The sequence below is a fragment of the Dermochelys coriacea genome, chromosome 2 (genome assembly GCF_009764565.3).
Source record: "Dermochelys coriacea isolate rDerCor1 chromosome 2, rDerCor1.pri.v4, whole genome shotgun sequence".
In the NCBI taxonomy this organism is placed as follows: Eukaryota; Metazoa; Chordata; order Testudines; family Dermochelyidae; genus Dermochelys; species Dermochelys coriacea.
The window spans coordinates 95423764-95450487 of NC_050069.1; the positions used below are offsets into that span (position 1 = coordinate 95423764).

The 26724-nt window shown below is 39.2% G+C and overlaps 1 protein-coding gene across 3 annotated transcripts in view; it reads left to right on the forward strand.

Annotated features, from left to right (window-relative positions):
- CDH7 (cadherin 7) overlaps positions 1-26724 on the forward strand; it is a 107514-nt gene that overhangs the window by 46880 nt on the left and 33910 nt on the right. For all 3 annotated transcript variants that reach the window (XM_038391294.2, XM_043508157.1, XM_038391293.2), the window contains 3 exons: positions 5789-5908; positions 9437-9604; positions 10908-11095. In XM_038391294.2, coding sequence (XP_038247222.1) covers positions 5789-5908; positions 9437-9604; positions 10908-11095 — 476 coding nt within the window. The remainder of the gene's footprint in view (positions 1-5788; positions 5909-9436; positions 9605-10907; positions 11096-26724) is intronic.

The following is a 26724-nucleotide window of genomic DNA, read 5'->3' on the forward strand; positions in this document are numbered from 1 at the left end:
CCCCGAGCAGGGGATCAGCACAAAGTATATATACCATTTAACTCCGACTTAACTCCTCAACATGGAGCTTAAGTGGGACTTGAGTGCTGTGGAGGCCTTCTGCTGACCTCTGCATGGGACTGAATTGCACCTCCTTTGAGATTTCTAGAATAATACATTTTAAACATCTTCAGAGTTTTCATTATAGTAATACTGAATACTGCATTAATATTGGATTAAGGATTTAGTAGCATGAAGCCCTTGTGTGGCATTTATTTTATACAGTCACATTGATTCATAGTTTATTCCTATTACATAATTTCTAATTAAACATCAACAGCATTCGTGAAATATTAAGGGGGAACAAGGTATCTCTCTCCTATTTTGTCTAAAATTATATCTATGACAAGGATTCTTAATTGAATATGAAACAGAATGAAAAAAAAATCACAGGTTTATAAACCAAAATGAACTATAAAAGCATGAGAACTATAACCCCACACTTCCAAATAGGATTATTATGTAAGCATAATGATTCTACATTATATTTTGCAAATATTTTAGGACATTATCTGAGGACTATTGAAGCCAATCAGAGTCTTTCCTTCAGTGGGCTTTGAATTGGACCTTTCTGAATATTATTTGAAAATATTGGGCAGGGGAATATCTTCATAGACTCAGAGAACTGGAAGGGATCTCGAGAGATCATCTAGTCCAGTCCCCTGCACTCATAGCAGGACTAAGTATTATGTAGACCATCCCTGAAAGGTGTTTGTCCAACCTGCTCTTAAAAATCCCCAATGATGGAGATTTCACAACTTCCCTAGGCAATTTATTCCAGTGCTTAGCCACTCTGATAGTTAGGAAATTTTTCCTAATGTCCAATCTATACCACTAAATCGTGATGGCTTGCAAATTTTTCCATGGAAATAAAAAAGCTCCAAAAGTGTGATCTATAGGAATGTCAGAGACAATAAAAAATGTTAAATTGTGGACAGAGTTATGACAATGTATTTTGCTTATTTTAAAAATGTAACAGAATGTTATATTTCAAACAAAAAAATAAACCCCTTTGTGAATGGATCTAATGATGTAGGCTGGAATTTCAAAAGGTCTCAGTATGCAAAAGCTTCCACATAGGCATCTAAAAAGTGGATTTGCAGAACACTTGAAAATCTGGCCCTACGTGCTTCAAAAGTAAGGAGACTGAAAATTAAGATTTTTACGCTTACCTTAATTCTGTCTCTTTACTCTGCCAGTTTTTCACTTACTCACAAGAAATCCTCCCCATTGCCACATAAAAGAAACATGTCTGTCCTGTTACATTTATGATGTATAATGGTATGGGCTTTCATTGTATGATGATTTATTAATTTTTTTTTAATTTGTTCCTGTGCCACAGGGGCTTACAATTTTTTTTTAAAACAAAAACAGACCTTTATCAAGCATAGCCAGTCACTAAAAAGGTTTTTTTTTTTACACAGGTTTTTCTTAATGGGCCATGTCTGCCCTAAAAACAATCTTCTCTCCAATATTCCTTGCACAACCTCATTTAAAACCCCTGCCCCCATACCTCCACTTTTTCTCAAGGTACTTACAATCTTTAAAAACCTACAAACACACAGTCCCAAATAAGGTCCTCTGCAACAATCAGTTAACCTCAAGCCACCTTTTACCAACATGAATAGCCTGCGAAAATAGGTGACCTTTTGCAGAATATCCTGAATGGCACCAAATCTGGGCTCTGGTGAATCAAAGTGGTAATGAGTTCTAAAGCCAAGGGTTCCTCACTCCAAATATCCTGCTGCTATCCCCAAAATTTTTAAATAAGAGAGTAGTTAGGTCACGTGCTTCAGATTACTATAACTCTCTCTCTCTCTCTCTCTCTCTCTCTCTCTCTCTCTCTCTAGTAATATTTGCTCCCTGCATGAAACACCATTTAATAAGCACACTGCCCCATTCTGCATTAGCTATATTTTCTGTAAGAGTTTAAGGTGTAGCCTAATTACAGAGGTCCTACCTGGAAGTGACTAAGGCATGGATAATTGTGGCTAGATCCACATCTAAAAGAAAAGGAAGAAACCTCCTTGGCAAGTACAGAGGACAAAATAACTTACACTCTTATTTTTGGCCAATACAAGTATAGGGGAACCGCAAGACATTGTGAGGATGTCTATTTTGGTGTGGGTTCCACAGCCCACATATGTAGGTTGATATGGTGCAAATTAATCTTTTGCTTGTATATGTAGCTTGGGGTCTCTGACCAATCTTGGGATGGTGAATGAGATTCATTGGGACTCCCAGTTCATTAGTGGTAATATGGATATTACCTAATCCATAGGTAATAAGGGAGTAAGGTGTGGCGTGGTGTGGTTTGTATGTGCAGTATCAATTGCAAAATGTAGCATACCTACCTCATACCTGGAGGCCAGAAAGGGTTTGGGTCTGTGGCTATAAGTAGTAAGTGGGTTCACACTTTACAAGCCAATATGTAGAACTGTCCATGGAATAGTGAGGTTCTGTAGCACATATTTGAATATTATATGAGAAAAAGTGGTCAGAAGTAACAGGTAGCTTTAAAGTTGGTGTAGGAATCTTAACTTCCAATTTCCTTACTTAAAAGTGTTGGTTTTGAAATGTAACTACTATAGAACAATCTATTATTTTTTTCTAAGCAATATAGATTATTGTCCTTAAATCTATCTTAACAAACTTTTGGCAATTATTCTTTTCTTTTCTTTTCTTTTCTTTTCTTTTCTTTTCTTTTCTTTTCTTTTCTTTTCTTTTCTTTTCTTTTCTTTTCTTTCGTAAAGTAAAACTTCCACGTATTTCCATTTCTTTCCACTACTATTTTAAATTATTTTAATGAAGAACTTTTGAAAGAGAATGAAATAAAAATCTTGTTAACTTATATATATATAATAATATATAAATAATCTTGTTAACTTATATAATAATGGTTATTATATATCTATAATGAAACAATGGTGGTGGTATATGTTCTACTCCTTGAAAGATCCAGAAGCAAGACTACCAGGGCTTTAGAGTGGTAGCTGTGTTAGTCTGTATCAGCAAAAACAATGAGGAGTCCTTGTGGCACCTTAGAGACTAACAAATTTATTTGGGCATAAGCTTTTGTGGGCTAGAACCCACGTCATCAGATGCATGGAGTGGAAAATACAGTAGCAGGTATATATATACACACAGTACATGAAAAGATGAGAGTTGTCTTACCAAGTGGGGGGGTCAGTGCTAACGAGACAATTCAATTAACAGTAGAATGCCAAGGGAGGAAAAATCACTTTTATAGTAGTAATGAGGGTGGCCCATTTCAGACAGTTCACAAGAAGGTGTGAGTAAGAGCAGGGCGAAATTAGTATGGGAAATTAGTTTTTGTAATGACTCATCCACTCCCAGCCTTTATTCAGACCTAATTTGATGGTATCCAGTTTACAAATTAATTCCAGATCTGCAGTTTCTCATTGGAGTCTGTTTTTGAAGTTTTTTTGTTGAAGAATTGCCACTTTTAAGTCTGTTACTGAGTGACCAGGGAGATTGAAGTGTTCTCCTACTGGTTTTTGAATGTTATAATTCCTGATATCAGATTTGTTATAATTCCTGATGTCCGATTTCTCTATGCAAAAGAATAAATGGACACAAATGTGATTTTTCTTCCCTTGGTATTCTACTGTTAATTGAATTGTCTTGTTAGCACTGACCCCCCACTTGGTAAAACAAGTCCCATCTTTTTATGTACTGTGTATATATATATATACCTGCTACTGTATTTTCCACTCCATGCATCTGATGAAGTGGGTTCTAGCCCACAAAAGCTTATGCCCAAATAAATTTCTTAGTCTCTAAGGTGCCACAAGGACTCCTTGTTGTTTTTACAAGGGCTTTGTATCACTATTTTCATTTTCTGAGAGCGACAAGTACTTACTCTCCAAACCCTTTCTTGTTCTTCCTATAGAACACATCCTCCTCCTAGGGGTAATTTTCTATACAAAATCTTCACATAGAAAACTTTCTATCTGAGATGATTTTATGCTGAAAACTTGCTATACAAAGGCTTCTACGTGCTAAATATCATATACATAAATAAGTAGGTTGCACACAACATTTCTTTTGTAAAAAGTCCTTTATAGAATATCTGCTCAGAAACATACAAGGTAGAAAGATTTCTATGTGAAGGTTTCCTACCTAGAAAGTTTTCTGCAGGAGATATTTGTATGAAGGGACTTATCTTCACTTCAGAGGAGAGCCAGGTGCACCAAAGAATGGTTTCATAATTTAGTAAGTCCCTGATTTATTCCTCTCCTGAAGTTTAGAAGCTCAATTGGCTTCATCAATGGAGTTTGAAAGTACACAAGCACAATTAAATTTGAAGAATTTACAAGCTCCCTATGTTGTGGCTGCAGAGCTTGTCATTTCCTTGCAGGCATTTATTTGCAGATGTTGAAAGAACCATGAGCAGTGAACAAAGACCTTACTGTCTGCAGATCTTGTAAGCATCACTGACAATATTTGCAGACCTTGTAAGCTCCATTGGCAATGCTTAGAGACCTTGTAAATTCCAACATAGTAAGCCTGGCATTCACAAGGAGCACAGAATATTGAATAACGGTTATAATATTCATACACTCCAAATTTAGGGATTCTGGCAGGGTTACACTAGGCCCCTGTTAGCTTTCATTGTAGATCAAGCTGTAGAACCAGTTTAAAGTACTGAATCAAAGGTCTTAAGTACCCACCAGGTCCCTAGGTTGCTGAGAGAAAGGTGACAAAAACCCACCATTCCCTTTCTAATATGGCAGTGAGAGAGAAATTCTTTCCAAGCTCCCAAAGCTGACTAGCCTGATGCACGCCCCAAGGCCCAGAAACCCAGTCGTTCTCTAATTCCAAACAGGGGCAGGGTGGGAGTTGTTCATGGCACCTCAGGCAAAGGAAAGGGCTTATTAACCCTCCTCTGAAATGTATGGGAGCCAATGGGCTTCCTCTGAACCCTTTCAGCCAGCCAGCCTCCCCTCCCCAAGCCAATGAGGAGGCTGACAGCCCACCAGGAGGGGAGGACAATGAGGAGAGGCAATCCTTAAAGTTGCCAACGGTTTTCTTTTCCCGGTTGGCCCAAGACATGGGAAGGTGGTGGAGGTGGGGCATGTATAGAGTTGTTGCAATAGCTAATAATGAGTTGGGGTCTCAGCCCATTTCTTGGTGGACAAGTGTTTACATAGCAAACGACCATCACAGTGGGCCCTAATGAATTCCCTTATTGGTAATCTGATTACTGAGGCCAAACATTAAGTGGTCATAGGGAATGAATGTCCCTCATACCTAAATGTGGTCCCTCCAGTTCAGGACTGAGCTACAGTGATGGGGCAATGTGGGGTGGTTCTCACTGCCATTTACCATTGTGTACCTATCTTGTGGACTACTAAACCACTTACGTCACAACAGCCAAGCCAGCTCTTTCATCAGAACGAAAAATAACCATAAAGGCAAAATATTAAAATATTCAATAAGATCATGTACTTATTATACATTTGATGAGGCAGTTTTAAAGGGCAGCAGTGAATCTGTAGTGATGTTACAAACGTGTATCATAGCAACCTCTAGTAGTCATTTAGAAAGGTTGAGCTGACATTTTGAGTAGGATCAGTGTGTAAATGTACTGTGGGCAAGTCACAATGTTATGTGGAACCAGAGGGATGAAAAAACTATAACATTCTTTGTAAGTCTAGTTTGTTGCATTTATGTAATTCAGAACTGTGGGACATTTAATTAAAGTAGTCTCTTAAACCTTTTACAGGAACTTCTGTGGTTCAGGTAACAGCTACTGATGCAGATGACCCTACTTATGGCAATAGTGCCAGAGTGGTTTACAGTATTCTGCAAGGACAACCTTACTTTTCTGTGGAGCCAAAGACAGGTAACTTTCTCAGGTTCCCCCACAGATAAGTCCACAATAATGCTGAGATAGTTTATACCACATTTGAGTTGAGCTGAAACTCAGACAGGATACTTGCTAGTGCAGTGTGCTGTTATAAAAATGAATTGTGGTTTTAGCACTCTTATTTCCATATGTCAAGAACATGTTCAGTTTGTAAATTAACAGCACATATTTGAAACATATAACTATTTGAAAATATTTGTATCTGTCTTGTCCCTCGCTGTGATCTCACCAGCTTCCTTGTCCATTGCCCCTACACACACAGCCCTCTTCAGGCTTCCTGAGATTCCTCTTCTGTATGACCACCTTTCTCAGCTTCCCTTTGTTGCCAGATACTTCACTGTGGGGCTCAACTAGTCTCCATATCTGGATGGGGCCTGGCCTAGATTGCTCCTTTGAAACCTTGAACATTTCTGGATTGTCTTTAGATGTTCTCAGGTGAGCATAATTCTCTGGGCGTGCCTGTTTAAGAAGGTCCCAATGGCATGCAAGTAGCCAGCTCAGGACCAATACAAAGCCATAAACCACCTAGGCTCCAGGATTAAACATTGCTCAAGGTATGGGAGTTTAGGCTGCTGTGTGGGTAGGGTGGTGGATTTGCAAGGAAAATGGTTAAAAAATTCAGACATTTCTTGATGAAAAGATCAAAATTTCAACATCTCCACCTGAAGCCTATTCTCACTTTCCACCCTATCAGTACACACTCGTAGCAACACAATGAGATTGAGCATCAGAGAAAGTAATATCCGGCACAAATTTTCAAGGTGTTCGTCACACACCACAAATTGGTGTAATTTATTTTACTTAAAAGTAGATTGTAACAAACACTATGGTTTACACTGTGGGCTTGCAAGCATTTTGTGCAGAAGAATCCATTATTCTATTCCATTCTGCTTTGATCCACGTATTGTACTCATCATTGTGATATTGGTAAACATTTGCCATTAGTTGCTGTATAACTGCTGCAGTTATGTTATCATTATTATTTTCATGTAAGCATTCATGATATGCTGTACAAGACATAGAAATCAAGACTTGCCTCCCTGCCTGATTTTACTTTGTACTCCTCTCATTTCTGTGTTTTTATTCCCTTCTCCCATTTTGAAAATGCATGCCCTTTTTGGGTGTCTTCTAACTCCAGATTTCCTCCTCAGAGAGTGAAAATGAAAATTCGGTGAGAAATTTCAAACAATTATTTTTAAATTTTATTGAAAAATTTTCATGGAAAATGTTTATCTTTTTTTTTCCTTTGACCAGGGCTAAAAACAAGGCATTGTGCTTTTGAATACCATTTTTTCCAGCCACCACCAAAAAATAAATATTTTTTTAAAAACTATTTTCTGTATGTTTCATAGGAATTTCTGAACTTTTACAGCCAAATCATCGTACACATGTCCTTACAGTCTTCATGAAGTTTGTGAGCATTAGCCATTCTATTGCATCAGTTCTTATGAAGACAAAATTAGTAACTTTTGCCCTTTTTCTTTAAGTGTGTATCTGGTCCCTATTAATATAGCATCTGAGTACTCAACAGTCATTAGTGAATTTACCCACACAGTGTCCCTGCGAAATAAGGAATTCTCTTATTATCTCTGTTTTACAGTTAGCACAAACTGAGGCACAAACAAATAAAATGATTTACCCAAGGCAACTTAAGAAGTCGGTGGCAGTTCTGGGAATATAACTTTTCTGAGTCCCATGCAGAGCATTAACCACATGGCGAACCTCTCTCCAACACTTTAACAATGCCTGAATTTATGGAAATGAGCTATATTCTGGTATAACTGCATTCACATTAGGGGTTTTGTGCCATGGCAGCTATACCTGTTTCTAAATCGATATACTGGTATCTAAAATTTGTATAGACCAGCTCTTAGACAGTTGCATGGTAACTTCTGCTCAATCAAAATCTTTGAAGAATGCTACTGAAGTGTTTTGTTATGTTTTTATTTGTTGTGATGCCACAGTCCTCTATGTACATGACAATTATCTTCCAGAAATGATGACTAGCATTGGAAGAGTTATGACAGTAGCTATAAATGACCAAAAGCAAGCAAATCAGAACATTTAGAAACAGTTAAAAATGAATATATTGTGAAATTAAGTATTCATTTTTTCCACAAATTTGTTGTACCATGAAATCTATTTGTAAAGCGAATATTTTCGCACAGAAAAGTTTAATGCGGAGCCCTGCGTTCAAAAGAAGTGAAGATAAATAAAACTGTAACTAAACATTTGACAAATCTCTGATGAAGTGATATGGGCCCCAGTGTGCCTCTCCTTTATTTTGGTTGTTTGTTTCCTTTGTTGGTGACTAAGCATTAGTAGGGTAAACGCCTGCCTCTCTGGAAATCAGAGTTAGCAGCTGTACAATGTACCAAACATGAAATATTCATACAGTCATTGTGGTTTGAGAAGGAATATTTATTTATCTGATACATATCGACAGAGCAGAATGGATAACACACTGGATTTTTTGCTGCTTTTTTTTTATTTCAAATCATAATTACAAATTGTATTTAAATGACTAAGTGGATATAACAATAATATTATTTCATATATTAGAGTATTTCAGTTAATACATCAAAGCCACCTCATTACATGGAGTGCTTTAGAAGTTGCAACTGTTTAAATAAATAGCAGCCAATACAAAATAGCTTCATTTGAAGGCATTAGAAGGATAGGAGATTAATAATACTAAGAATCCATTTGGTCAGTGACAATTTCAAGACATTTGTTAAATTGTTCACTCAGCGTGGAATCTTGAAAAACAATAAAAATACATGTTTCTCCATAACACCAAAATAGTGGGGAAACGAAGGTGTATGAGAGATTGGATGGCTGAGGACCCAAAAAATGTGCAAGTGCCAGCAACTCCATGAAATCCACTAGGGACTTTTATATTGCTATTGATTTCTCATAGAAGGCTCTCATACTACAGTGATGGGTGGCAGTATAAAACCATAAGGCATAGAGAGCCTTTAGCCTATGGTACCATTGGTTGAAAATTGTTGCCTTCTGACAGCAGTGATTGGTGGACACTTTGAAATGAGTTTGTGGGTTCAGTTCAGTTCCCAGTGAAAAAGTACCATGACAAAATTTATACTAATTACCCCCCTTGTTGGCATCTCAGCAGAGATGCAACGGATTGAATGGACATGGAAACTGACCCAGGGGTAGTTATTTCAGACAAAGCTTCAAACAATTAGCAGGAGCTTACACTACATGGCTGATGCCTATGTAAAGATTTCTATGAGTAAACTACTTTTCTTGATCACTAATTTCACAATAGGAAAGACACATCTATAGCTGTTGATGCTGTCCCATATTGACCTAACAAATACCTTCACCATTGTACCTGACAATATATTATAGATATGGAGAAATTGGACCAAGTCATCATTGTATCTCATTACATCACTATTTTTTAAGGCAAACATAATGTTTATGTCAGTATATTTACCAATAATAAATGCAACCAATGATGTGTATTTTGTTGGTCTCCAGGTATTATCAAGACTGCCCTTCCGAACATGGATAGGGAGGCCAAAGACCAGTATTTACTTGTTATTCAAGCAAAGGATATGGTTGGACAAAATGGTGGACTGTCCGGGACCACATCTGTAACTGTCACCCTGACCGATGTCAATGATAACCCACCACGGTTTCCACGGAGTAAGTTACTTTATGACAGTTGCTACCTTTTCTAAATGTTCTGCATGTTGTACATTACATGCCGTCTGTAAAATGGAGCTTATCATACTTATCTCCTTTTTAAATTGCTTTGAGATCTCTGGATAAAAATTGTTATATCACAGCTAGGTTATATTTTTAGTAGTATTAGTATTATTACATTGGAAAAATCTATCTTGTTTACCAGTTCACACATAAATATTTTTCAGATCAGTTTAAGCACAGTGATGCACACTATGTACATGTATTAATATCTTTTGCTCTTTCCCTGTCAAAGGAAAGATAAAAGATTTATAGAGCAGAGTTTACTTCTTGGATTTCAAGATGCATATTTTTTTCTTTCTTGCATAAACTTCACATTCCTTTGGAAATTCAGCAAGATTTTTCTTGAGCAGACACTCAGTGTTTCATAAGAAATCAATCTTGGAAGAAACAAAACCATCTGCCCTCAGTTTACTTGTGTTGACCAAAATGGCTCTTGACTTAAGCAAGAAGAGGAAAGAAACAAGTATATTACCAAATTCGAGGCACCCTGTTTATAAATTACATTTTATCTCATCCCTTTTCTTTCTTCCAATGGTCTTCCTTGTAAAGTCATTGTTACGGGAAATTAGAATAATGTGCAGAATGTATTCATGCCCAATCTGGCCTCTTCTCAAGTGTATATGAAAAACAAATATGTCCAAAGAGAAGGAGAATTAGATTTCCTGCCACCAATTGCTTGTGGTATTAATAGAACAACAGTGAATCTATTTCTGGAGGTGAGAATGGTATTGGCTGCACACTACACTCCAAAATCTTTTCTAGCTGCATTGTATATCACTTTCTACTTGAACTACAAGGTTGAAATTTTCAAGGGAGAGGGAGATGCACTTATCAAAGGATCAGAAACTGAGTACATCTCAAGATCCAGTCATGTCAACTATGGGCAGGGCTTCCTTGAGATTTACAGTTATAAAAATTAGGACTAATACTCATTCTATTGGCTTTTATTTTATTCCTCTGATTTATAGGAAATATTCCAAAAAAATCTTGTTCTCTTGAACCTTTTTAATAACAGTTCATCTCATTACTTCACACCTTAAATTTAGAGAGATGCTGTCTAAACAATCCCACAAACCTGGTGGGAGAGAATGGAGGATGGAGAAATGATACCCACCGTCTTCCACTTCAAGGAACAATTGCTCTATTTTTCAACTAAGACTTTTATGTGGTACTTTCAACAGAGTTGTAAAGTTAATATAAGTCATGACCTCAGGTTCAATGATTGTTTTAAATTTTACAGGGTCATATCAGTATAATGTCCCCGAGTCCTTGCCTGTGGCTTCAGTGGTGGCCAGAATAAAAGCTGCAGATGCTGATGTGGGCCCTAATGCTGAAATGGAATATAAGATTGTGGATGGTGATGGCCTTGGAGTTTTCAAAATTTCTGTTGACAAAGATACACAGGAAGGAATCATTACTATTCAGAAGGTAACATTCGCTTTTTTTTTTTAATTTCTGGTTGAGCAAGATCAATGTAGTAGGTATAAGGATGAGACTGTATGGTTAAGATGGGGAGGATCCTCACTTGCTGTTACTGGGTCATGTTAGCAGATCTCATTTTGATTTCACAGTATTTGAAAAAAAATGCCTGAACATCATTTGTACTGAGTCCAGTGATCTTTAGTGGGTTTTTTTAAAGTCCCAGCACCTATAGAATTATCTGAGAATTTCAGCTTTCATTTATTAACAAGTAGATTTCTAGCCCTCAAGATTGCAGAGAAAAGGTTACTTGACGGCACCCTTAAGACTCAATAGCCAGAAGGCAAATAAAAAGGATCCCAAGTTTATTATTTTTTAAAATCTCATGATTTTTAAGCCATTCTCATAAATTTTCACAATTTGAGCTGTGTAGGATCCAGAATTTCCATTCTGTGGGAAATTCCACAATTTGTTTATATGCTGAAGAGGTGATTTCTGCATGACATTGCAATGTACTGCCTGATCCTGTGAAGGTTCTGACTACCTCCTGAGAGCTGCTGAACTCCCCTGAAGTCAGAGCAATGTGAGGATATTCAACTTCCCAAAAAATCAGTTCCTAATACTGCAACGTGATTTGCAAATATCCTCTTTCAAAGCAGAAGCGATCAAGCATACTTCTTGCATATTGTGCTGATTTCTACTTAACACATATTTGAAATATAGCTAGTGAAAAGTTAGCCTTTTCTTTGTTCAGCAGCCAAATTCAATGTGGCTTCTTCAGCTTGCTCATTTAATGTCTCCAAGTACTGCTCTGGAAGATTTATGCCTGTCCTAGAGGGAGAACATTTGTCAGTGTCACACTGAACAATATTGAATCAGTCTGGGGTCTCTTATGATCCAAGTCAGGAGCTGATGCATATGTTTTAATTTTGCTATTAGCCTGTAGGCATGAAACTTAGACTCAGAGACTCTCGATTTCAATGTTGTAGAGAGTGGGGTAAATAACTGCCATTTATTATTACTATTATCTCTGTTGTCATTGTTACATTTATTGTTGGGTTTTGACGTGTCCTTTTCAGTGCTGAAAATTTGGTCTGAAAAGTGCTTCATGAAATGCCTGGTGAACCACATTAAAAAGGTTATCAAATTTTGACTCACTCTACTACTCCATTCTGTTAACCATTTTGAAACCTTTGCTGACAAAAAATAGTACCTCAGAAATACGGTAATCTTTTATCCATTTTCCAGCATCCCATCCATTTTCCTGCTTTTAGCAGCCTGGCCTCATCTGCAATACTCTTGGACACTAAAATCTACCCATGCAGCACAGGGCAAGCTCAAGACCTTCCACAGTACATAAGCTCCACACTGGAGTTGCACAAGGAAACTCAGTGTGGGGTGGGTATGTAGGGATGCCTATGCACAGTCGAAAGAGCCTCCTTGATATGCTTGCATATCTCATTGCAAACAACATTGAATGAGGGGGAGGGGGATTGGCAGTGGAAGACTCCAGGACTGATTCCAGGCTTGGGGCAAGGATTTCATTTCCCAATTCCCTTTCTCTGCAAGCCACTTATACAGAATTCAATTACGGGTACTGTATGCAGGTGGAGTGGATTTCAACTATAATGTCGAACATGCTAGCTCACAACTGAATCAGCCAGGCAGTGTCACTGCATGGTAATATGACTGAGCTCTGCATAGAAGTGTAAGGGAATGAGTGTAAGTCTGTAATTTGGAATTTACCTAATGTAAGGGGACTGTTGTCACCTTGCTAACATTCAGTGGGGGAGTTTTAGTTGCTAGCTCCCAGTACTAAAAAAGGGGAAGGGTTGATGAGGAATCAGGACCCTGAGACTGACAGCCCCCAGGAACAATTGGGAAAGGCCAGTGCTCCAGGTCAGCCTGAATGGCATGGTGGGCAGATTAATCAGGGAGTCAGGAGGCCAGGGAGGTCCCGTCCTCCATGTGAGCTGGATTTGCCTGGGTCAGATAGAGTGGGGCCCAAGCTAAGCTGGGGAGCACAGCTGTGCCAGATCCAGAGGGACCAGAAAAGCAGCCCAGAGAGAGAAGACCCTATCCTGAGAACAGAGCTGCAGCCCCAAAGCCAGAGGCACAGCCCAGAGAGAGCAGACTTGCCCTGGGAGCAGAGCTGCAGCAACCAGAGCCAGAGGGGCCAAAGAAGCAGCCCAGGGAGCTGGAGGCAGAGCAGCAGCAGCAGTGCAGAGACCGAGTGGTGCAGCTGGGGCTGGAGCAGTCTGGAGCTGGGTGTGGTGAGCAGCTGGGGAGAGCGAGGGGGACCCTGGGCAGCAGGCCCAGCACGGGAGATGCCTCAGCCAGGGGGCTCTGCAGGCCAGGCTTGGATCATAACCCCGACAGGGTGAGGGCGATACTGGGAAGAAGGGCCCTACCACTTAGAGCCTGAGAGTGTGTGGCCATCACCAGAGCAAGTGTCCAACCCACAGCATCCCTGCAGCCAGGGCCTGAGAAGAAGGCCTGGGACTTACAAGGAACAGACTGTGAACTGCCCTGACATTCCAGAGACACTGTTTGTGATGTTCCCTGCCACAGAGCAGGTTGATGTGTTTCCTTTAACCTTTCCCATTTTTCCATATTCTTTTTAAAATTAATTGTTGATTAAATAACTTGCATTTGCTTTAACTTGTTTTAATGGTCAGTGGGTCAGAGAAGTGCCCAGTGCAGAGAGAGTACCCCGGAGTGGGGACACCCTAGCCCCTGTCCTAGGTGACCACAGCAGGGTTGGGGGTCGAGACCCCCAAGAATCCTGGGCCCAGCCTTGTTGGGGTTACGAGGATTCTGCCAGACAGGAGAGTGGAAGCGGAGTCCTCAAGGGCAGGGAGGCCACTGGGTAAAGGAAGTGGGAGCGAGGACTCAGATCCTTTTGCTAGCCCACTTCACCGGGGTAATGCAGAAGCCAGGAAATTTCCCCACAAGAGCGGGACTATTCCCCCGCTTACACTAATAGCAATGTTGTGCTACCAACTGTAGGAACTATTCTACACAAGGGTTTGTAATTCATTGCGTTCTTCCCAAAAATCATAGAATCATAGAATCATAGAATATCAGGGTTGGAAGGGACCCCAGAAGGTCATCTAGTCCAACCCCCTGCTCAAAGCAGGACCAAGTCCCAGTTAAATCATCCCAGCCAGGGCTTTGTCAAGCCTGACCTTAAAAACCTCTAAGGAAGGAGATTCTACCACCTCCCTAGGTAACGCATTCCAGTGTTTCACCACCCTCTTAGTGAAAAAGTTTTTCCTAATATCCAATCTAAACCTCCCCATTGCAACTTGAGACCATTACTCCTCGTTCTGTCATCTGCTACCATTGAGAACAGTCTAGAGCCATCCTCTTTGAAACCCCCTTTCAGGTAGTTGAAAGCAGCTATCAAATCCCCCCTCATTCTTCTCTTCTGCAGACTAAACAATCCCAGCTCCCTCAGCCTCTCCTCATAAGTCATGTGCTCTAGACCCCTAATCATTTTCGTTGCCCTTCGTTGTACTCTTTCCAATTTATCCACATCCTTCCTGTAGTGTGGGGCCCAAAACTGGACACAGTACTCCAGATGAGGCCTCACCAGTGTCGAATAGAGGGGAACGATCACGTCCCTCGATCTGCTCGCTATGCCCCTACTTATACATCCCAAAATGCCATTGGCCTTCTTGGCAACAAGGGCACACTGCTGACTCATATCCAGCTTCTCGTCCACTGTCACCCCTAGGTCCTTTTCCGCAGAACTGCTGCCGAGCCATTCGGTCCCTAGTCTGTAGCGGTGCATTGGATTCTTCCATCCTAAGTGCAGGACCCTGCACTTATCCTTATTGAACCTCATTAGATTTCTTTTGGCCCAATCCTCCAATTTGTCTAGGTCCTTCTGTATCCTATCCCTCCCCTCCAGCGTATCTACCACTCCTCCCAGTTTAGTATCATCCGCAAATTTGCTGAGAGTGCAATCCACACCATCCTCCAGATCATTTATGAGTAGACATTAAGCAACAAAATTTCAAAGAACCCAGCCTCAAATTTGTTTGCCCATAATTTAATGCATAATGTGTTTGTGTGTGCAGATGTCATTTGTGCACATACATCAAGCAATTAGATGTCATGGAAAACACTTCTGAATAGGGAGGCTTGTGTTCAATGTACAAAAATGCATGTGTAACTGTGCACCTTGGCTTTTCCAGTTAGTTACTATAGTCATTTGTGCAAACCAGGCAAATGGGCATGTAAAGGACCACTTGCTGTTAGAATAAATATAGGAGCACAGTTACACTTGGCTCTCTGTTTAATATTTGACTTCCTGCTACTTTATTTTCACATAGAAATTATGATTTTACATTCTGGCTTTAGTAGGGCAAAAATTTAGAGATAATTAAAATATTGGTCCCATTGCTAAAGGTCTAGGTTTTGCTTAATTACAAATCATACACAGAGCTTATAGAATCATTAGTTAAAACAAATGAAGATGAGATTTCCTAAAAATAAGATATCAATGTTATAGACGGAAATGAGATTTAGGGATATTAGCAAATAAAGCAGAACTTGTATACATTAAGACTGAGTGCGAAAATGAAAGAAACTACCCAAGTCAGCAAAAGATGTAAATAGTGTGTAATAAAATAATCTATTAAGGAAAGAGCTGGATGGATGTTTAGAAAGGGCCAGACACTGGGATGCTGATATTAAGACTCAGAAGCTAGTTTATAATTGTGTATTCAGTGAGATTATTTGTATCTAATAGATCTTGCCCATTTAATATGAGTATTGTCTTTGCTGAGGTTGAGATTGAAGTATGAGTTTTGAGAGGATTTTAGAAAGTTGTTTTCCTCCCATGCACATTTGAACACATCTCTTCTCTGCATCTTAGGGACACACATTCCAAAACAAGGAACAAGTCTTTGTATCTGTACTCTAAAGTGTCCAATATATTATTAATCAAAAATAAACTTCATGGGGTATATTCTGCCTCCCTTACACCTTTTCATTCCTACTCAATTCAGTGAAGTTGCACAGGAATAAGTGGGGGCTCCATGTAGGCTGATTTTAGATGAAATCTTTTAATGGTGAGAGATGCACTGGGCAGAAAAGTGGATCTTCTGGTTCTCATGGTTCATGCTGCCATGACAGGACCTGGGAGGACATGCTGTTGAGAATGCTGTACTGCTGCTGCCTAGTGCCTGATGACAGTGCACAGTAACTGACTGGACTCCTAGTCACATTTCATAGCTGTTAGTTGAGGCCCCATTTGAGGCAATATTTGTTGTGACAGTAGCTTTGCCCTCTACTTACATTCCCCTGAGCATTAGGGGGAACTGGGCAAAGGGAAGAGAGGCTCCCTGCATCTTCATCCCACTCTTCCCTCGCAAGACAATAAAGAGCAGGATTTGGCCAGTGATATATTAGGCACCATTGATATGCATGCAGGACAATGTAGAAGTCTTGCATATAGACCAGTAGAGACTCTGGGGCTCTTCTTTCCCAGAAAGTTTTGGAAGGATCCTCTTCCCCACCCCCTCAGTTAATGGAAGAGGTGGGAACAAAATCCATCTTTTGATTGTGTGCATATGCTTGTGATGCCTTACCCGACTCCATGTCTAGCAAACTAGGATTGGACATCACAACTGGATGAACAGGAGAAGCATTCAATATTTAAATTTATTTCAAGCTCATGCCACATAAATTAATTGTTTTTATTTTCTTTTGATTTTGGAGATCGTTCCTTGGGATAAGAGCCATGTCTTCCACAAAGCAGAGCACTCTGTTGGGGATCAAATAATAAAAATGGATGAAATCTTGGAACATTGAAATCAATGGGAGTTTTTCTATTCACCAAGTGTAATCTAGTAAATGATAATAATTATAGAAATGAGCCATTTACATTGCTATTGGCATTTTAAAAAACCCAACCAACCAGCAAATTAAATCCCTTCTATATCACATGGCACATATTATGCATTTGAATTACTAATCTGCTCTTTACATAACAATGCATGCACTGTTGGTATGCGGAAACATTTTATCCTGCTTATATATAGAAACACACATACCAATAAACTGATACATTGTTCCTAAGCATGTCAGTTTTCATTTACTGCCTGAAATCAGGACTTGAAAAATTTACCAGGTATGTGTGAGTCAGAAGACAAAACCTACTGGTCAGAAGCAAGTACAAATAATGAGTGAATGAGGACTCACTACCAACATCCCAGAGGCAATGGCCTCATGCAAAACCCAGCCCACACCTATCCCCAGCCACTGGAAGGATGGAAAGTGTTGGGACTACTAGCAGGGTGCTCTCCTTGCAACCTGCTTAGAGTGTCCATCTTTCATAGCAACTCCTGGCTAGTAGTTATCTAATCAGTTTGCAAAAAGAAAAGGAGTACTTGTGGCACCTTAGAGACTAACAAATTTATTTGAGCATAAGCTTTCATGAGCTACAGATGGAGCCCCTTCCTCTCTCCACCATGATTCCCCCGCTCCCTCACCAAACCAAACCAAACAATTCTTCTGGCTGCTGGAAGGGAGAAAAAGGTATGCTAGTTTTATTTTCTCTCCTAGCACAGAACTGCCTTCCTGACCTTTGTAAGGGCATATTTGCATGACTAACTCTTCACTACTCCCCTGGCTGCTGCAAATGGAAGGAGCGGTTTTTTGCTTCTCTATGTGTCCTCTAGCCTCAGGGTCTGTTTTTGTTACCCTTAGTGAATAGCTAAGTAAAATCAATGAGAGTTAGGCAACTCACCTACTTAGGTGCTTTTGTAAACCGTGATAGGCACCTGTATGCATCTTTAGGGACCTAAATTTCTTTAAACATCTGGCCCTACGTCATTTTTGAAAATGGGACATAAGTACCTAACTCCCTTAGATGCTTTTGAAATTTTTATCCTTGGTCTCTGTGTGCCTCAGTTCTCCATCTCTGCAGTGGGGATGATAGCTTTTCCTTTTCTCACAGGGCTGTTGCGAGGGTACATATTTTAAGATGGTTTCAGAGTAGCAGCCATGTTAATCTGAATCCGCAAAAAGAAAAAGAGTACTTTTGGCACCTTAGAGACTAACAAATTTATTTGAGCATAAGCTTTATGTTTTTTGTTAGTTTCTAAGGTGCCACAAATACTCTTTTTCATTTTAAAGATGGTGAGGCGTGAGGGGCATTATCAGAACTATGATTGATAGGAAACCTTTTTAAAGCTTAAAATCTACAGATATGTATGACACGGAGTCACCATTCACAAGAAAAAGTGCCAACTGTACTTACCAGTCGTTCATGAAGTTTTAAAACTTTGCCTATCATTCTCTGTGTTGGTCTCCCTAATTTTTTTGTTGTCTTTTAAAAATATGAATGCTTAAAATTAACCTTAATTTTTCAAAAGGGATATGACTCTGTTGACATTGTGGGTTTTATTTGCTGGAAGAGTGAGCTGAAGGGACAATGGAGGGGACATGATTGTAGCAGTTGCACAATGGACAAAGGGAGCATGACTATGGGCTTGTCTCCGCTTATCTGGGGATTGACCCATGGCGATTGATCCACCAGCGGTCAATTTAGCGGGTCTAGTGAAGACCCTCTAAATTGAGGATCGCTCTCCTATCTACTCCGGTACTCCATCGGAATGAAAAGCATAAGGTAAGTTGATAGGAGAGTTTCTCCCATCGACCCAATGTGGTGTAGACCGCAATAATTTGACCTAAGATACTTTGACTCCAGCTACATGAGTAACGTAGCTGGAGTTCCATAACTTAGGTCAACTTAACCCCGTAGTGTAGATCTGCCCTATGACTGCTCTTTCTGTTGTTCAATTTTGGTGTTCTTGAATGGGCTTTATTCATGTTCAGTGTGACAAAGCTCTGTCCTTGCCTCCGTGGGTCCCGCATTTCCTGGTGGATTTCGCTAGCCTCAGAGGCTCACTGTGACCCTCCACGTAACCCTTCTTTCTTTAGAGACAAGGGTCACAGTTTACTGAGCCATTTTCATCATAAGCCAGCGAGGGAGGTGAGGAGAAGTTATCCTTCCTTGCACAGTCTCTGTTGTCTCCCAGTCTCAGTGATTAAAAAGGGGGCAAAGGTGAGTGGGGGGAGCCCAGGCCCATCCTCTACTCTGGGCTCCAGCCCAGGGACCCTATTGTTATCAGCTATGGTAGCTGACCTTTTAGAAACATGACATACAATTCCCTGGGCTACTTCCCCCACACAGCAGCCCTCACTTCCTCAAGCTCCACTTCACCCTTACCTCAGGGCCTCCTTCCTTGTGCCTGATATGGTGTGTACTACTCAGTCTCTCCAACAGCGCAACTTCTTCCCACAGCTCCTGTCATGCACACCCACCTGACTAACTGTGAGGCTTTTAACTAGTTTCAGCCAGCCCCTGATTGCCAATCAACATAGCCTTCTCCCTGCCTTCTGGAAAGTTCTTAATTGGCCCCAGGTGTCTTAATTGACCTGGAGCAGCTTCCATTTCACTTAACCTGGTACCAGGGATTTGTTTAGCCTGGAGCTAATATATCTATCTCCTACTACTTTTCTATAGCCATCTGGCCTTGCCCCGTCACATTAGCTATTAATATTTTATTTAGTAAGGACCCTTATAAATTATATACACACTCTGGTTAGCAGAATTTTGAAGGGAAGAGTAATTTTCCTACTGATAAAGTAATTGTAGAAATTATGTCTCATTCTTCTTGCCAGAAGTAGCTCTGGAGTTGAAATAGAATATGTGGAAGTGGAATCATGGTTTGATCAATTATTACCCCCAATCACAATAAAGGAAACTTACTTTTTCAAAGTGTCTGTACAGAATTGTGCTTGGACAATTGCAAAACAAATTTGCACTGGCCATTTGCACAATCCTCACTGGTGTACACACATCAGATGTTTTGAACATGCTTCTCTTTCTATGTGAAAAAAGCATACATACAATTTTGCACAGGCCATACGCATTTACATCTAAGAGTAATGGGTGGAGAAGAGAATTGTGTACTGATTTCAGTTTTATTTACTTGTTTTTTAATTTAATGTATAAAAGAGCGTCTGTACCTATGTTGTAGGCAACAGTTAATCTTACAGTCACAAAAACATCACCCCATAACACAATACATTAAGAAAATGATCGTACAAGGCACTTGATAGATAACAAAGTCTCTTATATCCATCCCATCTCACTCCATCTAAAAGTTTGTCTTCCCCAGAAGTCTTGTGAAATACAAAGGTTTTAAAGTGGTAATGGTAGTAGTAGGTAGGTTGTGCATATTTTATTTTATTTTATTTTATTTAAATAGGATATATAATAAGGTGATAGAGCTTGATCCAAAGCACTTTGAAGTCAATTGAATGACTTCAGTGAACTTCAGAACAGACCTTTACTGCAGTGAGAAATCCTCAAAAGCAGCTGGAAGATGGTTATTCTTGATTTTTGTCTAGTAACAAGTATCAAGAAGCAAGATTCACTTTGTAGGGCTGCTGTTGAGTTTGTCTTCATTTTCCTCTCATACACCCCCAACACCCCATCACCAATATCACCACCCAATTTGAATGTTAGATGAAAAAAATTGAAAACAAGTAATGCCAAGTAGTTTATAAGTATAATTATATAGAGAGGTATGTGTGTGTGTGTGTATGTATTGCTGTTAAGAGATTATTTTAAAACCTGAGCTGGCTACTAAGAGTAATATTGGCAATTATAAAAAGAGGGCTTTTATGAATGAGCCTTTTGAGTGTTAACATTCGATTTTTTTCCAGCTAGAAAGTTTGCTTTCAATTCCTTATCAGCGTTTACAATGTAAGAACTTGAGCCTTTCTTGGTTCCTTTGAGACTCAATGTGCATTTGTTTGATGTACTATGGTTTTCAGTATGAAACCTCAACTGGGCTTAAAAATGGGATTTCCATCTCTGTAAAATACATTATTACAAAGTTACCATACAGTAAAAAAATGAGCGTTACAAAAATGGGCTTACTGTGAAGGATAACTGCATATCCAGCTTCTATGCTATGGATGACTTGTTTTGTAATTTCCTTCAGATAGGACAAAATCCCTATCCCCAAAAAAGAAAAGGAAAATAAAAAAAGACAAGATGAATGGAGTCTAATCAGATAACACTAATGCACAGATATTAATGAAGCTGTCAAGCTCTATTCACTGTACTGAAGAAAGAACTAAAGTATACATTGTCCTTTTAACCTTCAACAGTGATGTAATGATTTGTAAGCTTTTGGCTTGGTATTCTTTTATTGGAAACTGTGCTTCTGTTATAACATACAGTAATGAGGGGATAATCTGAAGGCCAGTTAAATGACGCTCTGTATAATATAAGCATGTAATATGCTAAGTAGATTGATAGAGGAAAAAAACCAGCAGATCTTTCCAGTGTATTTTTCTGTCTTTTATTAGTGTCTGTAATGTGCAGTGTCTTTGTCATTTTCTATATTGAAAGTTAACCTTTTTTGGAACACACATTTCTTCCAGGTCAGTAATAATATCTATTCCTTATATCATAACTGAGAAAGGGTTTTCCATCCTCCCAGATTACCTAAAGTGTGTATCTTGATTTTCTGTCTTAAAGCCTGCTATAGAAGGCACAAATGTCCTATTCATGAGAGTTTGGGAAGTATATCCAAAGGCAGAATCAAACCCTTAGGGCTTGATTCTACAAATGCTTCCTTCTGATGCTGCTTCATCTTATTATTCGGATATCATTTTGCTGGATATTGTACACACATATGCTAAGAGACAGACTGTGCTCCAAAGAATTTGTAATCTAAAAAGACAAGGCAGACAATATTATTATCCCTATATAATACCCATACTAGAGTTATTATGACCTCCATATTACAGATGGGGAATTGAGGAACAGAGATATTTAGTGACTTGCCACTGTTAGACGGGAAGTTTGTGATAGTCAGGAATTGAACCCGAGATATTGACTGAAAAACAGGACATCTTAATCTCTACTGTAAGTTCCATTGAAGTCTGCGTGGCACTACTCACAGTAGAGTAGAACACATTCCTCTGCTGGCCCCCTGTTCAGGACTGAATTTTACTCAGTATTGAGCATTACTTTTGCCAGAGAGTATTGTAAGGTTGGGTCTTCCTGTAGCAGTAAATTAGAACCTGCTGAATTAGTTATCCTAGTAACTGGCTTGACAATGGGTTTGAAAATCTGTTCTCATCATTTCCTGATAGCTAATTAGTAATTTAATCAACAAACATTTTCCCTCCATTGTTGAACAATTGCTGATTGTTTTGCAATGTATAAATATCTGGGCTGAGTTCAGATTGTTTTCACAAGGCCACTGGATTGTATTTTAGCAAAAAGATCAGTAATTTTTTAAGGATTATTTTCTTTAATCAAGGATATATATTCTTCTCAAAAATAAATATTCTTCATAAACTAATTTATGCAGGCAGATTCCACTATTACTATTATGAGCATGAGAAATTTAAAAGATCTAAATAATGATTGAGTGCTTTTCATTTATGTAGTATATGAGCATGTGGAACATGCATTCAAGAGTGCTTTCTTTGAGTTGTGATCTAATATAGACAGGAAATGCCAGTAGCTTCATATACTATAGTATACTGGGATATACTACTGTAGTAAATCTGGAATATACTTGTAACCCCCACCCCTCAACTCACATACCATAAGGAGGCCCATGAAATTTACCTGGGACCAGTCAGGGCTGAAGATTGCATCCCAGAAGAGTTACTACCCTGTTGCCAGGCAACCCTCCTTAAACCAAGAGGAAGCTCAAGGGAAAGAAATAAAGCAGCAATCCCAGATGTCCTGAAAGAGTGGAGCTCTGACTAGTTCTTTACCCAGAGACCAGATGCCTGGAAGAAAGGAGGTAGCTTCTCCTTCTGGGGTGTCAGTTGAAAAGGAAAAGAAAGAGAGAGGGGGGTGAGAGATGAAGTGAGCCAGAGAGGAAAGGAGCATCCAGCTCCTCTCAGAAGATTGACTGATTTTTTTTAAGTTGCCCCACAGCTGCCACAACCTAGCAATAGAAAAAGCAGAAAGCTTATAGATAATCTTGTCACTCAGTGTGAGGAGGGTTTAGAGCTGAAAAGCTATTTCTGAGATTCAGACTGCTCTGCAGATCATCCAATCTCACAATCAAAATACACATCAGACCATAGTGCCTGTAGCATCTAGAGTTGTACCACAAATAGGTACCTGCACTTGGGACTGACTGACATGTTAGAAGGATGTGTGATGGGTTCGGTCACAGAGACCCCCTTGGGACTGTCACCTGATATGCTGAAACTATCTCTGAGCCTGTTTTCCCTGATGGCTTGGAACTCCAGAACCCTGCCTTAGCCAGACACGCTAGTGTGCTGCAATAGGTCTGGTCCACGCCCCAAAGCTGCAGGCTTTAACTGAAAACTACTCAGCAGGTATTCCTGTCTCCAGCACCCAGATACCCAGCTCCTAATGGGATCCAAACCCCAAATAAATCCATTTTACTCTGTATAAAGCTTATACAAGGGAAACTCATAAATTGTCCGCCCTCTATAACACTGATAGAGAGATATGCAGAGCTGTTTGCTCCCACAGGTATTAATCACTTACTCTGGGTTAATTAATAAACAAAAGTGACTTTATTAAGTATAAAAAGTAGGATTTAAATGGTTTCAAGTAATAACAGACAGAACAAAGTAAGTTACGAAGCAACATAAAAAAAACACGCAAGTCTAAGCCTAATACATTAAGAAACTGAATACAGATAAATTTCACCCTCAGAGATGTTCCAATAAGCTTCTTTCACAGACTAGACTCCTTCTTAGTCTGGGCTCAATCCTTTCCCCTGGTGCAGTTCTTGTTAGTTCCAGCTCAGGTGGTAACTAGGGGATTTCTCATGACTGCAGCCCCCTTTGTTCTGTTCCACCACCTTTTCTATTTTTGTCACAAGGTGGGAATCCTTTGTCTCTCTCTGGGTTCCCATCCTCCCTTTTCAATGGAAAAGTGCCAGGTTTAAGATGGATTCCAGTATCATGTGACATGTTCACATGTCCTGTGAGACTTCATTACCCACTGGCTGGCACACACATATACAGGAAGGCGTACAAGTAAACAGAGCCATTTATAACCAATTGTCCTAGTTAAGGGAGCCATCAAGATTCCAAGCCACCATTAATGGCCCACACTTTGCATAGTTACAATAGGACTTCAGAGTAACACTTCATATTCCTAGCTTCAGATACAAGAATGATACATTCATACAAATAGGGTGAACATGCTCAGTAGATTATAAACTTACTATATGCTCAAATAAAGTTGTTAGTCTCTAAGGTGCCACAAGTATTCCTTTTCTTTTTGCGGATATAGACTAACACAGCTGCTACTCTGAAACCTGTCATTATAAGTTTTGTAATGATACCTTACAAGAGACCTTTTGCATAAAGCATATTTCAGTTACATTATATTCACACTCATAAGCATATTTCCATAAACATATGGAATGCAACGTCACAGGATGACTTAACAACTAGAATCAGGGAGACTTTGGGTGGTTGTGTTAAGTGACTAAAAAAGACAAAAAAAGAAGAAGAGTTTTATGGTGTCCTCTATGGATACCTGTTTATATATTTTACAAATCTAGCCATATTAATGTATGTTTATTTAATATAATTTGTTCCTTGCATTTTTTTTATTATAATTGCTATTGTTTATATAAAGTTTATTGAAGTGCTTGGTAATTTATATTTATTTATGAAGTGAGTACAGTATTCACAGTTAGGATGGATCATCCATTATTTCCTAGGAGGCGCAACCATTACGGTAGCAGTTCGACTAATCCATATCACCAGTGTGGGGAGTCATAAGTTAATCAGAGAGACCCACATTGGCAGAAAGACCCAGGACCTCGCCCCATATGTTCTGAGTTTGTACCTGCAGAGGTGTCACGGGGATTATATGTGCTTTTTTTTCTTTATCTTATGAGGCTAGTGATTCATTTGTTACTTTCTGCAGAGATCTGGGCCCCAGTTCAGCAAAACACTTATACACACATTTAATTTTAATCACATTAGTTATCCCGTCTCTGTTCAGCAATGGCCTGATCCGAAGTCCATTGTATTCAATGGGATTCCTTCCTTTGACTTCTGTGAACTTTGGGGTAAGCCAGTCCCATTGACTTGGAATGTGTGCATTTAAATGTTTTACTCAACTGGGGGCCTGGAAAGGATGGTGTAATGAAAAACTGTAATTCTAGACAGACTTAAGCTGTCTCCTGCAGTCACCACTTCTCTTCCACAATGTATTGTTTTCCCTTTCCACCTCTTGATATCGGTGATCAGTTTTGAAAAATAAGGTTCTGTTCCTAAAGGGTAGTGAGTATAGCGGCTTGAAAATTTTCTGACAGAACACTATTCAGTCAAAAAATACAGATTTGAGGGAACTGAATCATTCCGTGGGAAGGTGTTGATTCTGTTGAAAATTTTGATGTAAAACTAGGCAGGGAGGCAGGCTGTCCTGTAAACTGAAATATTTCACTTCAGTTCTCCTGAAATAGAAGTTTTCACAATTTTTCCTCCTGTGAAAAATGTTGAATATTTGACCTTTTCTCTTGATTTGGGATGACTTTTTTTTCCCAAAAATTCTAAATTTTCACAGGAGGGAAATGCCCTTTTCTGGGGGTCAGGTGCTGAACACCTTTTGCAGGGTGCTTAGTTACCATAGTTACAACTGATTTCTTTGAGAGTTGAAGGCTTCCATCATCTCATAAGAGGTGCCCAGCACCTTCCAGGACTGGCAATTCACAGGAATTAATGATGAGCCCAATTGCTTTCTTAAACATGTATAATTATTTCTGTGAATATTATTATATTACTAAGTGCATTTTCCCATCAAAAATATATTTTAAAAGTTTTTGGACCATATTTCTTTAGCAAGGGTCCCTGTAGGTTTAGGAAACTATTAGCATTGAATGCCCCATACTGCAGTCTCATTGCCCTTCAGATACCCTAGTAAGCCAGCTTGTAAAACATATGTAAACTACATGATCTTAGTCATTCATCCTTCTCAATAATGAACTACCTCTCTCTTATGAATATGTATCTTATTTGGCTTTTATTGTTTCACAGTGCAACCTCTATCACTCCTGTATCCTTGAATTACAATCTAAAAGAGAAGTCTGTTTCTTCCCTTAGAAAAAGAGGCCAATAAATGATAACAAAATAAAGGTGCATGTCAGTGTGCCAAATGAATAGTAATGTGTGGTAAGCAAACCAAAGGCCCAGATATGTTTTAATTTTTAAACTTACCAGAAATTTTAATATAAATCATTTTTATGAACTGCACGTAATAACAGGAATATCTGTAAAAATTGACCTTTGAATCATACTTTTTTTTTAAACTTGTTGTGCCCTGCTCTATTTGAATGAGGCTTTGCAGAGTTTATCTGATGAGGTATCTTGTACTGTTTACACATTTTCTTTTAAAATGGAATTCCTTTGGAATCTTTTTTTCTTTGGAGTGCTGATTTTGGCACTGATTTTAGCTGGTCACTAATATCTAATAAAAAGATATTTTACTCTGCATCCCGGTAATATATTTCCACATGTGTGACGAAGTCCTCCTGTATTCTAACACATCCTACTTCAACATATACCACTGTTTAAGTATTGTA